This window comes from Cricetulus griseus, chromosome 3 (assembly GCF_003668045.3).
Source record: "Cricetulus griseus strain 17A/GY chromosome 3, alternate assembly CriGri-PICRH-1.0, whole genome shotgun sequence".
Lineage (NCBI taxonomy): Eukaryota > Metazoa > Chordata > Mammalia > Rodentia > Cricetidae > Cricetulus > Cricetulus griseus.
Window position 1 is genome coordinate 91,671,082 of NC_048596.1, and position 17,775 is coordinate 91,688,856.

General features: G+C 42.1%; 1 protein-coding gene across 3 annotated transcripts in view; it reads left to right on the top strand.

The window, feature by feature from the left end:
* The first annotated feature begins 6,401 nt into the window (after nt 1-6,401).
* Ric3 (RIC3 acetylcholine receptor chaperone) overlaps nt 6,402-17,775 on the top strand; it is a 49,424-nt gene continuing 38,050 nt past the window's right edge. For all 3 annotated transcript variants that reach the window (XM_027410041.2, XM_027410042.2, XM_035441328.1), the window contains exon 1: nt 6,402-6,525. In XM_027410041.2, the coding sequence (XP_027265842.1) occupies nt 6,402-6,525 (124 nt within the window). The remainder of the gene's footprint in view (nt 6,526-17,775) is intronic.

Below are 17,775 nucleotides of genomic sequence, written 5' to 3' on the forward strand. Positions count from 1 at the left end.
TTAGTGAGATTATGTGAGGAAGCATTTAAATGCTCACCCATTTTTACCCAGGGGTAAAGTATACAGAAAATGTAGTTCGGAGATTATGGATATGCAAAGTGTGACTTAAGCAGGGAATTTCTATTAGTTTGCTTAATTAATTGGCACCAAAGATTATTTCTCCTTTTTCAGGGCAAAAAGAAGGTATCTGGCTGTGACTTCTCTTTGGAAGTAGAGAGGTTATTGTCCTTTTGTCCACTGGCCACCAGGAAGCATCTGTCTTCATATTCCTTACCTTTGCCTAGCCTGCCCTGTTGGGAAAGGAATCTGGGCATTCTAGCGGCTTTCTCCCCAAAGCTTTTCTTCTCATTCCAGCTTTCTTTCTCCAGGCGTGCCTTTCAGCTGCAGCTACACCTGCTCTTTCTGTTACACATGCACAGGTTCCCTCAAGCTTAGTGGGAGAGAAACCACAGTTTCCATAACACAGATGAGAAAATCACTGGTTCTCTAGAGCTTGGATGGGCTCTGAGTGTTCCACTACAGAACTGGTCTCCTGGAAGCTCTGCTGACTGATCCTAGTGGCCTTTACTCTGCCCATTAGGATCAAGAAACTTTTGCTAGATCCTGGTGTGAGGCAGATGGGACCGGAACCTGTGGACAGGGAGCCTATTTAAGGATATCTGTTTTCTTATTTTCTTGGCTCTTCCCTGGTTTTCTTCTTGCTGATTTCTCTTGAATCTTATTTTCACATCTCGATTGAAGTCCCTCGTCCTCCAGACTTCCCAGGAGAGATCTCTGTCCTTGTCCTTCTCTCTTCAGTCCTGTGAGCACATGCCTTCCAGGGAGGCCTCACATTTAGGCAACAAAGAAACAGCTGTCACGTTAATCCAATCACTTGACAGTTACTTATGAGTAAATACTCTGCAATTATATTTTCCCCTGCCTTTCTCCCTGTAAAAACTCTGCAAACAATTTTATGTTAAAGATGTTTAACTTCAGGATTGATTTCATGGACCTAGCTCAGCTGCTAATCACCAAGGTCACCCCTTTTTGAGGCCCTCATGACCAGGAAATGACCATCCCGCACTGAGAACTTCAGTTGTTCCTTTGGTCTAATACTGAGGGTATTTTAGTTTCCCCTCCTCTCTCTTGCCCACCTTTACTCTTCTAGAATGGGTCTCTTGGAGGCTTCCAGTCTTAAGGGATGCTGTCGGGATGCTAAAGTCAGCCTAGAATGTACCGGTAGGAAGATGCTGTTTGTTTCTAGGGAGATTACAAGTAATCCATTGTGATCTGTGGTCTCTGGCTATCCTTATGACCCCTTTGCCATGCTGGAATGATTTCCTACACTCAAAAGTCCTTTCCAGAACCGTTTCCTCAGTTAATGGCTGAATATATCCTTTTGCCAGGAGGACTGCAACCTTGTGAAACACACTCCCATGATCTGCTGTCACTACACCATTCCTTTAATGTGTGCCTGAACTCATTCCTGGCCCCTTGCTCTACACTGACTCCACAGCTGAGTCCTTGGTGTGTGGCCCTCATGTCTGCTTCAGCTCTGGCCTTTGCTCTAATATTGGTCCCTCTTGCTTCTAGATTTTCCACCATCCTTTTTCTGACATTTCCTGCTAAACACAAATATGTTTGTTTCTTCCCTTAAAAAAGAACAGCCCTAACCAGATTTGGTGGCACATACCTGTAATCCAGCACTTAGATGGAAACAAGAGGATTAGAAGTTCAAGGACAGCCTCAGCTACGTGGCAAGTTCTAGGCTATCTTGGGCTATATAAGACTCTGTCTTTGAAAAACAAACAAGGAATATAGGCCTTCGTCAACCTTCAGACATCCCAAATCATCACTGTACACCACTTCTTTCCATGCAAATCATAAACAGAATGGACTTGACTCACCAACTCTACCTCCCTGACATTTATTTAGTATATAGCTCATACCCATCAGATTTGTGGTCCTCATTCTCCAATACTATATTGAAAAACCTAAGCCCTTGCTTTGAGATAAGACCTTCATTTTTCTAGAGGATTTTAATTATAGTATATTTCTGGATCCAAGATGCCCCCTAAGCAGGCTCCTGTCACTTCCAGGACCACACTTCATCTGGCTGCAATGCTGAATGTGGACCCAGTTAGGTAGTCTGGACTTTAACTTGGTGCTCACTTTTCACTAGGCGGCTCCCCTGGTCTAATGTGATCACAGTCTCTGTCCATTCACTGTGGCTACTGGCTGAAAGCTAAGCCACCAGTTCATTCGTCTTCACACGGTCCTCCATCCAGGTACTACTATAACATATTTCATCTCTTAACCTCCCCTGGAACGAATCTTTCTCTGTGGCACTAGCTCCCAAATAATGAATGGAGGCTTCTTATTAATTATGAAAACTTGGTCTATAGCTTAGACTTGTTCCTAAGTAGCTTTTATGTAAATCAACCCATTTATTTTAATCTATGTTCTCATCTCTCTGTCCTGCTTATTAGGCTTCCTCTGAGTCTGGTTGTCAACTCCACCTTGTTCTTTCCAGAGTTCTCTCTCTCTCTCTGCTCTCAAGTCCTGCTTATATCTCCTGCATAGCTATTGGCTGTTCAGCTTTTTATTACACCAGTCACAGCAATACATTTTCACATAGTGCACAAATGTCCCGTACTTCACCCTGGTGCCTCCTCTCCTTTCTGTACTTCTCTTAACTTTTCTTATTCTAATGGATACTTGGCTATTTCCTCTGTGCTGTTTCCTTTGCACTTCTTTCCTAAACAAGATCTATTTTTTTCCCATGGCTCAAAGCCTAGAAATATAATATGTATACAACTCAACCCTCCTTGATGCTTTCAAATAGATGCTTCTTTATAAACAAACAAGCAAGCAAACCATTGCCACTAACAATAACAATAACAAAAATATAGCTCCAGGGGCCAAGGAGACAACCAAGACAGCAAAGGGCTTTGTCTTACAAGTGTGAAAAACTAGGTTCAATTTCCAGGACCAGTTAAAAACAAAAACAAACAAGTGTGGTGTCATATTCTTTTCAGTCCAGTGCTGGTAAGTGGACATAGGTGCATCCCCAGGGCTTGCTGGCCAGCTAGCCTACCTAGGCTAATTTACTTGGTGACCTCCAAGGCCAGTGAGAGACCATGCTTCAAAATATAAAGTGGATGTGTTCCTGTGACACTTGAAATGCCCTGGGGTTCTCTTCTTGATGTCCACATGCATTTGATTATACACACACACATACATGCACACCTGTATCCACATATACATGCACACACACACACACACACACACACACACACACACACACACACACACAAACACTTTTCACACCTCCTTAAAAGAACTTATCAAGTTCTTTGTTCATCATAGTTGTTTGTTATATCTCTATAATATTACCTTTCAATCTTATAACTCTCACTCAAGATTTTAACGTCTGGGTCATTATCTTCATCTGCCCATTTCTGTCACACATGGGAACTTCAACATAGCACTGTTAACTAAATTTTCATTGTTACCTCTTGAGTTTCCATTGGTGCACCTCTGGGCTTGGGCAACCTGTCCTGAGTTGATTGGTCAGCTGCAGCTGCAGAAAGAAGGTTGCTATGCCTAGAGGCCCTCCCAGGGCAGTTGCTATGCTCTACATTCCACTATTATCAGTAAAGCACATCCAGAGCCTGTCAGCTAACTTCTGATTTGTTCCTTGCCACATGGAGGGTATCTGGCTTTCTAGTGGTTAGGGCAATGTCTGTGGGATGGGGGTCAGCACATGTTGCTGAGTCAGAGGCCTATGTCTTGCTGGGTCTTTTCTGCAGCCTGTCATGGCTGCCAAAGCAGGGGGGCTGAGTGAGGGTCTGGGCCTTTCAGGTATTTCATGGAATATCAATATCAAAATTTGAACCCATGATCTTCTTGCCAACTTTATTATGTTCCTGTTATGAAATTTTTTGTTATATAGAATCAATGCTGATCCAGTCATACAAACAAGAGTTTGGGAGATTATTTCAGATTCCCCTGTATCTCTTGGTGGTCACATTCCATCAGTAATAGCTTCCTAACCTACACCTGTTGTCCATGAGCTCAGAGCTTCTTTGGCCCAGCCTTTGCAGAAAGTAAAACCAGTAGTACTAGTGAAAGTATCCCTGGGTTTAAATCACAGATTCCAAATTATTTCAGGTCGTTGTTGGCAAGTTTCTTAAGTTTTTTGTGCCTTGTTTTTCTCATCTCTCAAATGGTCATATACTATTGCTTACTTCATATAGTTACTAGGACAATCAATTGAGTTATGCTTGCTGAGTAGTTTTTGTCAACTTGACACCAAATAGAGTCACCTGGGAGGAAGGAACCTCAATTAATAAATTACCTCCATCAGATTTTCCTGTGGGAAGTATTTTCTTGATTGCTGGTGTGATATAAGAGTGCCCAGCCCACTGTGGGTGGCTCCATCTCTGGGCAGTTATTTCAAAACAGAAGCTGAGTAAGCCGGATGAACAAACCAGCATTCTGCTTCGGTTCCTGCCTCTGCTTCCCTTGATGATGGACTAGAAACTGTAAGTGAAATAAACTGTTTCCTAGTACAGGTTGATTTTAGTCATGGGTTTTTCACAGCAACAGAAAAGTAACTAAGGCAATACTCGCGGCTCTGAGAACACAGTAAATACTTCACAGCTTTCAGTGGTATGGATGACATAAATAAGGGTGCCAGCAGGGACAAACATCTGTAGGAAAGAAATTTGAAGGATATATTTACTTCTTTTTTTTTTGAGACAGAGTTCTCTATTATATAACATTGGCTATCCTAGAACTCACTCTGTAGATCGGGCTGGCCATCACTCACAGAGATCCACCTGCCTCTGCCTCCCAGGTACTGGGATTGAAAGTGTGCATCACCATGCGTAGTTTGGATATCTGCTTCTTAACTAGACCCTCAACCAGTTCTTCTTGATTCAGCTGCATGCCACACCCCGACCTTCAAAGATAACCAGTGCTTCTAATTACTAGGATTTATAGGTTCTTGGGAGCAGTCACTAAAATGTGACTGACTAGTGCTACACAATCTGAAATAATATTTTGGATATATATGTTTGAATAAAACTTACTTAAATTAATTTCACATATTTATTTTAACCCATTTAATATGGATATTAGAAATTATGACTTGGGTTTCTATTGGATGGTGTTGCTGTGCACCTTACACAGTTTTGACCCTTCTCATCTGCTATCCTTTTTTCTAGCATTCTCTTTAGTCTTGTAGGTTTATAACCCTTTTTCATTTTGGGAGGTGTCTAGGGGAAAGCAAAGATCAATTCATTTGTTATGCCCTTCATGTTTAGCTGGAAGTTCTCCCTATACCTTTTCAGGACCTAGTTCTGAGATCTACAGTCTCACCACTTTATGACTGGTCACCAGCTGCACATCCAGTTAAAATAAATTACTGGTAGTTCTCTGAACACAGCAGGAAGCTCCGGGCTTCCCCACCTTAGCTTTCTTTGCTTTTCCTGGAATGCACCCTAACCCCTCTCACCTGTCTGCCTACTAAATAAAGAACTCAAATTTCACCCCAGCAGAGCCTTTCCTGACTCCTCTTTGCAGCTGGGCTGCAGTCCAGATATTGTTTAGATACCTACCTGTTTCCCAGTGGAACCCATTTGATTTGTTACACCCTGCGATGCTAACTTCAGAGTTTCATGTGTACTTTAAAACTAAAAGAGTACATTTGTTAAAGGAGCAGGGGCAGGTGACATAGCCAAGGTTTTGTAACATAAAGAGGCTGGCTGAAAAGTTTCATTACAATGGTTGATCTAAGCTGTTTCTTCTGATGAGTTTTTGACAGGTGAAGATGACAGCAGGAATTTTCCAGGTATAGGAAACAGAATAAACAAATTCCCCTCGAATCAAGAAATTTAGTAGTAAATGAGTCATCCAGTTTCCAAAGAACACTGGTAAGACTAGGTCATGCAGGCCCTTAAGGTCAGATAAAGAAGTTTGATGTCATTTTTGAAGGTCATGGTAGGTTCTGGAAGGCTTTGAGGTACGGCTAGAGCTCAGCAGTCCTGCGTTTTGGTTTTATCGCCTTTGATTGCAGATGGAGTTGTGGAAGAGATGCTGGGAAAGTGAATTACTCCTGCAAATGAGGCAAGGAGTTAGAGGTGAGTGATGAACAGATATAAAGAGGAATGCAAAACAACCAGGTTCAGGTATGGGGATGCTCGTGCCTGGGTAACAGCTGCAGGGCGGGCTGAAGGCAGAAGCTTGCGGTTGACAAACACCGCACCACCCTAGGGCACTCGGCGTGGAGGAGGGCACAAGAGTCTTGGCCCTCGCGCGCCGCCGTCTGCGCAGCCCGCGGGTCGGTAGTGAGCCGGCTTGCGCGCTGCGGTTCCGGTTCCGGTTTCAACTCCTGGGCCCCGCAGTACGCAGCCATGGCGTACTCCACGGTGCAGAAAGTGGCGCTAGCCTCGGGGCTTGTCCTAGCCGTATCGCTGCTGCTGCCCAAGGCCTTTTTGTCCCGCGGGAAGCGGCCGGAACCGCCGCCGGGCCCCGAAGGTGAGCGCCGGCGATGCTCAAGGGCGGTCTTGCCCTCCCAGGCCCACACCATTCCCCTCAATAGCGTGCATGTCATCTTGTCACCTGTGCCTGAACTTAGTAGGTTGATTCTGTAGGAACCTTAGGGTAGCGGCGTTTCAAAGTGGTTTTGGATGCTCACTGGTTCAGCCTTTTGTTGCCTTGATCTAGCACACCTGTAATGAATGCTACTATTCCAGAGTCAGGAGGATCACTGTAAGTTCAAGGCCAGCCTGACCTGCTTAATGAATTCCAGGCCAGCCAGGGTTACATAGTACGACCCCGTCTCAAAACAACAAAGTCATCAAATTTTTGCTCAGTAATTTAAACCATTTTTTTATTGTTGTTCCTGAGGTAGAGATAAGCAAGTTTATACTCATACTTGTTAATTCTTGTTTTGCTTCTCTCTCTCTCTCTCTCTCTCTCTCTCTCTCTCTCTCTCTGTCATGAATGTGATGTTTCAAAATCAGCCCCCTTGACTACTACATTCTGGCAGTTTTACAGAATCTGTAAATGCATGGTCCTGAATGCTGGGAGAAGGGACTGGAATAGCCCTTGCTATTGTTCTCAAAGTTCTGCTGGCAACTTTATTTTGTGAATAATCTCTGTAACATCCCTGAGCCATGTATGTGAACAGTCTGTGAACATTTCCTCTGATTTCAGCCTGTTGGTTGCTGGACAGCTCCCTTTGAACTGTAATCCTCTTTGAATATGTGCATATTGGCTGTCCTTCCATCCTTCGGAGCATTACAGATTAAAAATACTATAAATGCAAAGCACCATGCTCTAGGGGCTGAAGGCAGGTTGAGCACATTATTCTGCCTGCAGAATGTTTTTGATGAGCTGTGCTTGTAAAGCTGCCATTTCCCCACCCCTTTCTGTCATTACAAAGTTTTGCTCATTTTTTTCTATCCCTTTTTTTTTTTTTGTCTTGAAGAGTGATTATCATCAAGATCATCTTCAAAATCTGTGATGATCCTGAACAGTGAAGAGTTGTAAAACCCTCTTTCCCCTGGCTGAAGTAGCTTTAAGAAGTACTATTGAATATGAATGGAAGACACTTCTGCTTCTCACTGTTGTAGAGGGTATAGAGTTCATTGTAGATGTAACTTCCTTCTCTTGAGATCCCAGGTACTGATGGGCAGTGTTCCCATCTTGATGTTTTTTTGCCGTTCCTGTTTTCTTCATTCCTGGAATGCTCTTCTCTTTCTCATTATTTAAGTTTCTGCTCAGATGTGCCCTCTTTAGACTTTGCCTGATGGACCCAGTTAAAGTAAAGCTTCCCTCAGGACCACTTTAAAGGTAGTCTTGACTAATAGTTATGGTACATCCTAACATATGTCATGCACACAGTGTGCAGACACTCACTGAATTCCAAGGAACAGTAGTTAAATCCCTGCCTCAGGGAACTCCTGGTTTAGTATGTCTAGTAGAGGAAAATAGATGAGCACCAAAGTATCAGTTGCTGGTATTCATCTGGTCTACACTGGGAACAGTGGAGATGTGTATCTACAACAGTTTGTTATTAGAATTTAACAAAGGTTTTATAAAGGTTTTTCTTTCTTCCCTGCTCAAGATCTAATACATATATCATGCAATTTTTCTATTTAAGCACCTGAGTCAATTTTTTTGATTATTCACAGTTGTGTAGCCATCACCCCAATAAGTTTTAGAACACTTCATCACACACACCCCCTAGGTAATCTGTCAGTTTTAGCTGTCATCACCTTCCTCATTTCCCCATCTGTAGTCAAGGGCAACCAGTCATCTTTTTCTGCCTCTGTAGAATTACCTATGCTCTTCCTAACTGCTCCCCCCTCCCAGATAGGATTTCTCTGTGTAGTCTTGGCTGTCCTGGAACTTGTGCTATAGACCAGGCTGGCCTCAAACTCACAGAGTTCTGCCTGCCTATGCCTCTTGAGTGCTGGGTTTAAAGGTATGCACCACCACTGCTTGTCCTGACTGGCCTTTTAAAACCAGCACGAAGTCTCAAGGTTCATTCATCTTCTAGCGTGTACTTCCTTCCTTTTAATGACTAAATACTAGTCCATTGTGTTGATAGGTCACATTTTTATTGATCTCTTTATTAGTTGAGGAAATTTGGGGTTTTGTTTTTGTTTTTTGTTTTTTGTTTTTTGTTTTTTCCTTTCAGCTCTTAGGGATAATGCTACCATTTGTTTAAAGATTTCTGTGTGCACTTATATTTGCAATTGGAACTAAAAATTTAATTTCCTAGTCGTATAGTTACATTTTACTTTGTGAGATACTGCCAAACAGTTAACAAAGCAACATTACCACTTTACTGGCCTACTAGCAGTATGTGACAGTTATGACTCCTCTGAATCTTGCAAACTGTAGGGACAAAGTTGAAATGACTACAGCCGTCTTGGGTCGTAATCACAATGAGTGCCCTTGAATAATCCTAGTGAACTTCCTGACATAGTTTGTAGACAAAACCTTTAAGTGGTGTATGGGACTGTATGAGAAGAGCCTAATGTTGAGAATATGTCTGCCATCTTTGGCATTAGATTGAGACAAACATGGTGTGTTCTTGGTTTTGGAGAAACCATTATGTCCTGATGGTAACAAAATTGTTCTTCTTCTGACCCAGGTAATGGAAAATCACCAGTCTTTTTGCTGTCTTGACCACCATACTTCTGTCAGAAAGTCCCAAATTCATGACACAACAGTCCTGGGTCCATCTACCTTTTTTGGTCTCATGGCCCCTTGCAGCTGTTGTAGCAGTGATCATGCTCTTCTGATTATAGCTGTCCTAATGAATCAGTCAGAAGTGGCATCTCCTTGTGGTCATATTGGTACCTCTCTGGGAATTGATGGCATTGAGGAACTTTTTTTTTTTTTTTTTTTTTTTGGTGTGTGTGTTTATTTGCTTTTTGAATGTCGTCTGTAGAGAAATAACTATTCAAGTCTTATCTTTTAAGAATTGGGGAGCTCGTCATTTTGTTGTTGAGTTGTATGTGTTAGTATGTCCATTATCTAGTCCACTTACTAGTCCATTATCTTTTCTCATTCAGTGTGTTGTGTTCACTTTATTCAAAAAAGGAAAGTTTTAAATTTTGATGAATTTCAATTTTCTTTTGTTGCTTAAGACAAATAAATCATTGTCTTATCTGACAATGTATTCCTATGTTTGCAAGTTCTATTGTTTATGCTCCTGCATTTACATCTTTTTTTTTTTTGTTTTGAATATATAAGCTTTACTTCACACTTATGTCAAAGTAACACACACAAGCGTAAGCAAACAACCTAAGAACCACAGACAATAGGCTCATAGAAGGGGACTTGTGTTCCTCTGAATTCAGGCTGTGGAGTCTCCTGAGGCCCCAAGTGGTATCGGATTTCACAATGGGCAGCTCTCAGCTTAATGGAATAATTGTTTCAAGTTAGTGGAGGAGAGCTCCAGGACATAGAGTTGTGGTACACTCTAAAATTCCCAGTTCTGAGCTGGTTGCTTAAATAGCTTATTAAATCTTGCTAATCACACTTTGCCACACACCATACATTTTCACTTTTATCTCTGGGTAGTGGGCCTATGCTCCTCAGGGACCAAAAATTCAAATTAATAAAAAGTTTAAAAACTTAGGCCCTGAAAGGGAACGTCTAGTGATAAAGGAAAATATAACTCCTTAAATCAGGAGTGCATGACTGGCACCTGATCCCCTGCTCTCAAAGAAGGAGATGTAACTGTCCACCACTCCTGTTAACTTTCCTTTGCTAATTGCTGGTAATAAATGGCAGAGGGGTGGGGGTGGATAACTGACAGACTCTGTAACCCTGCAAGCCCATGCCCTGTCTTAGCTCAGTCAAATGTATCTCCCTTAAAATGTATAGTTTCTGGCTGGAGAGATGGCTTAGAGGTTAAGAGCACTGGCTGCTCTTCCAGAGGTCCTGAGTTCAATTCCCAGCAACCACATGGTGGCTCACAACCATCCGCTATGAGATCTGGTGCCCTCTTCTGGTGTGTAGATATACATGGAAGCAGAATGTTGTATACATAATAAATAAATAAAATTAAAAAAAATGTATAGTTTCTAACTCTGTACTTTGTATGACCTTAAGCAACCATGGAAACTCTGTAATTTGTGGCCTTCAACCTTATGGTCTGTCCCTTTAAAAGCTTCTCTTTTTGGCTGGGTGGCATCTCATTTGCCTGCCATGCAGTGAGATCCTAGCTGGCCAGCTTGAAATAAAAAGAAACCTTTTGCTTTTGTATCAGAGTGTCGACTCCTTGGGTTAGTCTCTGGACTCTGCAAACCTGGCACAACACTCCCTTTCTTTTAATCTTTCTTCAGCCAGGCCTTTGCCTGCCTGGTTGTAAACTTCTGTCTTTTTTTTAAATTTATTTATTAGTTCTAGTTAGGGAACAAGCTTGTTTCACATGTAAGTCCCTTCTCCATCTCCCTCCCCCCACCCCCATCCCACCACCCAACCCCCACCCCATCCACCCACCACTCCCCAGGCAGGGTAGGGCCCTCAATGGGGGCTCTGCAAAGTCCACCAAATCTTCCTGTGCTGGTCCTGGGCCCTTCCCCATGTGTCCAGGGCCAGAGTGTAACCCTTCACGTGGGATGGGCTCTCAAAGTCCCTTCTTGCACCAGGGAAAAATACTAATCCACCACCAGAGGCTCCCTGGAGTGCAGAGACCTCCTTATTGACATCCATGTTCAGGGGTCTGGATCAGTCTTGTACTGGCCTCCCCGACAGCATCTGGGGTCGAAGTGCTCTCCCTTGTTCAGGCCAACTGTTCCTGTGGATTTCTCCAACCTGATACAGACCCCTTTGTTCTTCATTCCTCCCTCTCTTCAACTAAATTCCAGATTTCAGCTCAGTGTATATCTGTGGATGTCTGTCTCTGCTTCCATCAGCCACTGGGTGAGGGCTCTAGGATGGCATAAAGAGAAGTCATCAATCTCATTTTAGGGGAAGGGCTTTTAGGTTATCCTCTTCACCATTGCCTGGATTGTCAGATCGTGTCATTCTTGTAGGTCTCTGGAGATCTCCCTGGTTCCAGATCTCTTCTCGGACCTATTATAGTAGCTCCCTCTGATATGGTATCTCTCATCTTGCTCTCTTTCCTCTATTTTCCCCCAAACTCAATATTTCTGCCCCTCCATTTCCTCTCCTCTACTCCTCTTCTCTTGCTCTTATTGTAGCATCTCCTTCCCCCTTACCCTCATGCTCCCAATTAGTTCAGGAGTTCATGCCACTTCCATTCCTGGGGACCATTTATCCCTTAGAGTCCTTCATGTTTCCTAGTTTCTTTGGTGAAGAGGATTATAGGCTGGTAATCCTTTGCTCTATGTCTAAAATTCATATATGAGTGAGTACATACCATGTTTGTCTTTTTGTGACTGGGTTACCTCACTCAGGATGGTTTCTTCTAGTTCCATCCATTTGCCTTCGAATTTCAAGATTCCATTGCTTTTTCTCTAGCTGAGTTAGGCATCTAGGTTGCTTCCAGGTTCTGGCTATTACAAACAATGCTGCTATGAACATGGTTGAACATATGTCCTTGTTGTATGTACATGCCCTATTTGGGTATATACCCAAGAGAGGAATGGCTGGATCTTGAGGTAGACTGATTCCCATTTTTCTGAGCAACCGCCATACTGATTTCCAGAGTGGTCTTACAAGTTCGCACTCCCACCAGCAATGGAGGAGTGTTCCTTTTTCTCCACATCCTCTCCAGCATAGATTGTCATTGGTATTTTTGATTTTAGCCATTCTGACAGGTGTGAGGTGGTATCTCAGAGTTGTTTTGAGTTGCATTTCTCTGATGGCCAATGATTTTGAGCACTTTCTTAAGTGTCTTTCAGCCATTTCAGATTCCTCTGTTGAGAATTCTCTATTTAGTTCTGCACCCCACTTTTTAATTTCATTGTTTGGTGTTTTGGTGGCTGGCTTCTTGAGCTCCTTATATATTTTGGAAATCAGTCCTCTCTCAGATGTGGGATCTTTTCCCATTCTGTGGATGGTCGTTTCATCCTACTGACTGTTTCCTTTGCCTTGCAGAAGCTTCTCAGTTTCAGGAGGTCCCATTTATTAATTGCAGACCTCAATGTCTGTGCTACTGACATAATGTTCAGGAAGCGGTCTCCTGTGCCAATTTGTTCAAGGGTAATTGCCACTTTCTCTTCTAGAAGATTCAGTGTGGCTGGATTTATGGTGAGATCTTTGATCTATTTGCACTTAAGTTTTGTGCATGGTGACAGGTATGGATCTATCTGCAATTTTCTGCATGTCTGAATACAATTGTGCCAGCACCATTTGTTGAAGATGCTATCTTTTTTCCATTGTATAGATTTAGCACCTTTGTCAAAAATAAGGTATTTGTAAGTGCGTGGGTCAATATCAGGGTTTTCAATTCGATTCCATTGGTCTATCTGTCTATTTTTGTGCCAATACCAAGCTGTTTTCAGAACTATGGCTCTATAGTAGAGCTTGAAGTCGGGGATGGTGATGCCTCCAGAAGATCCTTTATTGTAAAGAGTTGTTTTGGCTATCCTGGGTTTTTTATTTTTCCATATAAAGTTGAGTATTGTTCTTTCAATGTCTGTGAAAAACTGTTGGGATTTTGATGGGGATTGCATTGAATCTGTAGATTGCTTTTGGCAGGATTGCCATTTTTACTATGTTAATTCTACCTATCCAAGAGCATGGGAGATCTTTCCATTTTCTGGTATCTTCTTTAATTTCTTTCTTTAAAGTCTCAAAGTTCTTATTGTACAGGTCTTTCACTTTTTTGGTTAGTGTTACCCCAAGATATTTTATGTTGCTTGTGGATATTGTGAAAGGTGATGTTTCCCTGATTTCTTTCTCATTGGATTTATCATCTGTATATAGTAGGGCTACTGATTTTTTTGAGTTAATTTTGTATCCTGCTACCTTGCTGAAGGTGTTTATCAGCTGCAGGAGTTCCCTGGTAGAGTTTTTCGGGTCACTAATGTAGACTATCATGTCGTCTGCAAATAGTGAAAGTTTGACTTCATCCTTTCCAATTTGTATCCCTTTGATCCCCTTTTCTTGTCTTATAGCTATAGCTAGAACTTCAAGAACAATATTGAAGAGATATGGAGAGTGGACAGCCTTGTCTTGTTCCTGATTTTAGAGGAAATGCTTTGAGTTTCTCTCCATTTAGTTTGATGTTGGCTATTGGTTTGGTGTATATTGCTTTTATCATGTTTAGATATGTTCCTGTTATTCCTGTTCTCTCCAAGATCTTTATCATGAAGGGAGATGGATTTTGTCAAAGGCTTTTTCAGCAGCATCTAGTGAGATGATCATGTGGTTTTTCTTTTTCAGTTTGTTTATATGGTGGATTACATTGATGGATTTTCATATGTTGAACCATCCTTGCATCCCTGGGATGAAGCCTACTTGATCATGGTGGATGATTTTCCTGATATGTTCTTGGATTCGGTTGGCCAATATTTGATTGAGTAGTTTAGCATCGATGTTCATGAGGGATATCGGTCTGTAGTTCTCTTTTTTAGTCATATCTTTGTGTGACTTGGGTATCAAAGTGATTGTAGCCTCGTAGAAAGAGTTTGGCAATATCCCATCTGCTTCTATTGTGCGGAACAGTTTGAGGAGTACTGGAATTAGCTCTTGTTTGAATTTCTGGTAGAATTCTGCAGTGAAGCCATCTGGCCCTGGGCTTTTTTTGGTTGGGAGGCTTTTGATGACTGCTTCCATTTCATTAGTGGTTATAGGTTGATTTAAACTGTTTATCTGATCTTGATTTAATTTTGGTAAGTGATATTTATCCAGAAAGCTGTCCATTTCCTTTAGATTTTCCAATTTTGTGGAATACAGGTTTTCAAAGTATGACCTAAAGTTTCTCTGGATTTCCTCAGTGTCCATTGTTATATCCCCCTTTTCATTTCTGATTTTGTTAATTAGCATGTTCTCTCTCTGCCTTTTGGTTAGTTTGGCTAGAGGTTTGTCTATCTTGTTGATCTTCTCAAAGAACCAACTCTTTTTTTCATTGATTCTTTGTACTGTTTTCCTAGTTTCTACTTTGTTGATTTCAGCTCTCGGGTTGATTATTTCCTGACATCTACTCCTCCTTGTTGTGTTTGCTTCTTTTTGCTCTAAAGCTTTCAGTTGTTCTGTCAATTCTCTAATGTGACTTTCCTCCAGTTTCTTCATGTGGGCACTTAGTGCTATGAACTTCCCTCTTAGCACTGCTTTCAGAGTGTCCCATAAGTTTGGGTATGTTGTGTCTACATTCTCATTAAATTCTAGGAAGTCTTTAATTTCTTTTTTTATTTCTTCCTCAACCCAGGAATGGTGCAATTGGGTGTTATTTATTTTCCACGTGAATGTAGGTTTTCTGCAATTTGTATTGCTGTTGAATTCTAGCTTTAATGCATCGTTGTCTGATAAGATACAGGGGGTTATTTCAATCCTTTTGTAACTGTGGAGGTTTGCTTTGCTGCCAACTATGTGGTCAGTTTTTGAGAAGGTTCCATGTGGCGCTGAGAAGAAGGTATATTCTTTTGTGTTTGGATGGAATGTTCTATAGATACCTGTTAAACCCAGTTGTGCCATAACTTCTGTCAGATCCTTTGTTTCTTTGTTAAGTTTCTGTCTGGTGGTCCTGTCTAGTGGTGTAAGGGGGTTGTTGAAGTCTCCTAGCATAAGTGTGTGTGGTTTTATGTGTGGTTTGAGCTTTAGTAATGTTTCTTTTACAAATGTGGGTGCTTTCGTATTAGGGGCATAGATGTTCAGGATTGAGACTTCATCTTGATGGACTTTTCCTGTGATGAGTATGAAATGCCCTTCTTCATCTCTTTTGATTGTTTTCAGTTTAAAGTCTAATTTGTTAGATATTAGGATTGCTACCCCAGCTTGTTTCTTGAGCCCATTTGATTGGAAAATTTTTTCCCATCCTTTTACTCTGAGGTATCGCCTGTCTTTGAAATTGAGGTGTGTTTCTTGTAAACAGCAGAAGGATGGATTCTGTCTTCATATCCATTCTGTTAGCCTATATCTTTTTATGGGTAAATTAAGACCATTGACATTTAGGGATATTAATGTCCATTGTTCATTGGTTTTTCTTTGTTTGGATTTTGTTTTGGTGGTGTCATTGTGTGTGGATTTCACCCTCCTGTTTCTTTTTGTGTTTGGTAAAATTAGATTATCTATTGCCAGTGTTTTTGTGAGTGTAGTTATGTTCGTTGGGTTGGAGTTTTCCTTCCAGAGCCTTCTGTAGTGCTGGATTTGTGGATATGTATTGTTTAAATCTGTTTTTGTCATGGAATATCTTGTTTTCTCCATCTATAGTGATTGAAAGTTTTGCTGGGTACAGGAGTCTGGGTTGACATCCATGCTCTCTTAGTGCTTGTAGGGTATCTATCCAAGACTTCCTTCACTTGTTTGGATGTTTTTTCTTGGGTTTCTTTAGATTCTTTAAGAGATTTGTTTATTTCTTGAATTTTTTGGTTTGTCTTTTCCTCCAGTTCCTGTAATTTTTTGTTTGCTTTTTCTTCTATTTCTTTAAGGGATTTTCTTGTTTCCTCTTTAAAGGTCTCTATCATCTTGCTGAGATAATTTTTGAGGTCCATCTCATCTTCATGCTCTGTGTTGGGCTTTTCAGATCTTGCTGGAGTGGAGTCCCTAGATTCTGGTGGTGTCATATTGGTCTTTCTGTTGTTGAGTGAAAATCTTATTCTGTCTTCTTCCCATATCTTCTTTTAGTGGGTGCAGGTGGGGGTCTCTTTATCTCCTCTTGTGACCCAGTGGTGTTTGGGGGCCAGGAATTCAATGTCCACAACTCTGGGTGGTCTTGCCTCTCCTGGTAGTCTCCTCACTCCTTGTGGATCGGTTGACAGAAAGAGATGGAAGAATGGGGTGTTCCCAGATTCAGGGAGCTCCTCCTTGTCTGTGTGTGTCTACCCCAAGCAGGCGGGCGCAGGCCCGGGGTGGTCAGGGTGAGTGATGGTTTGGGTGGGGGTTGAGTAAGGGCAGAGGCTCACTCACTTCATTCCTGGGTCGGTTGGCGGAAAGGGATGGAAGAGTGGGGTGCTACCAGATTCAGGGAGCAGGGAGCTCCTCCCTGCCTGGGCGTGTCTACCCCAAGAAGACAGGCACAGGTGTGTGTGGGGGGGTGGTCGGAGTTAGTTATGGTTTGGGTGGGAGTTGAGTAAAGGCAGAGGCTCACTCACCTCGTTCCTGGGTCGGTCGGCAGAAAAGATAGAAGAGTGGGGTGCTACCAGATTCAGGGAGCAGGGAGCTCCTCCCTGCCTGGGCGTGTCTACCCCAAGAAGACAGGCACAGGCGTGGGGGAGGGGTGTTGGGGGGTGGTCGGGGTGAGTGATGGTTTGGGTGGGGGGTTGGTAAGGGCAGAGGCTCACTTACCTCATTCCTGGGTCAGTAGGCAGAAAGGGATGGAAGAGTGGGGTGCTACCAGATTCCTCCCTGCCTGGGTGTATCTACCCCAAGCCAGCAGGTGCAGGCAGGGGAGGGGGGCGGGTGGTAGGGGTGAGTGATGTTTTGGGCGGCAGTTGGGTAAGGGCAGAGACTCACTCACCTAGTTCCTGGGTTGGTCAGCGGAAAGGGCCTGCATTTACATCTTTAGGCCTTTGTTTGCCATATGATAGGAGGCAAGAGTCCAACTCGATATGGGGGTGTATAGTTGTTCCAGCACCATTTTTTGAAAAGACTGCTCTTCTCATTGAATTGTTTTTGGCACCCTTGTAAAACTCATTCAGCTATAAACATGAGTTCATACCTACATTTTTATTCTGTCCCAATAGGCTATACATTGCCTTTTTTGAAACTATGAAGTTTCAGCCCCCTAAGTTTTACTTTTACAAGATGGTATAGGATTTTCTGGGTCCTGTGACCAGCATTTCAATGTTAATTTCATCACCATTTAATTGATTCCTGAAGGAAAACAACAAAGAGCCTAAGGGTAGCTGGGACTTCGATAGATTGTGTTGAATCCATTTTGAGAATATTGCTGTCTTACCAATGTTAAGCTCTCAATCTGTGAACACAAGATTTCTATCTTTTTAGATCTTTTTTTTTCAAAGAACATTTAGTTTTCAGTATTTAACCCTTATTTTGTTAAATGTACCCCTAACTATTTTCTTTTTAGTGCTATATTGTGAATATTTTGAGGTTGTTACTTGTTAGACTAATGTATTGAGCCTGTATTTTGCCACTTGCTGGACTTGTTCATTAGCTTTTTGAACATAATCATGT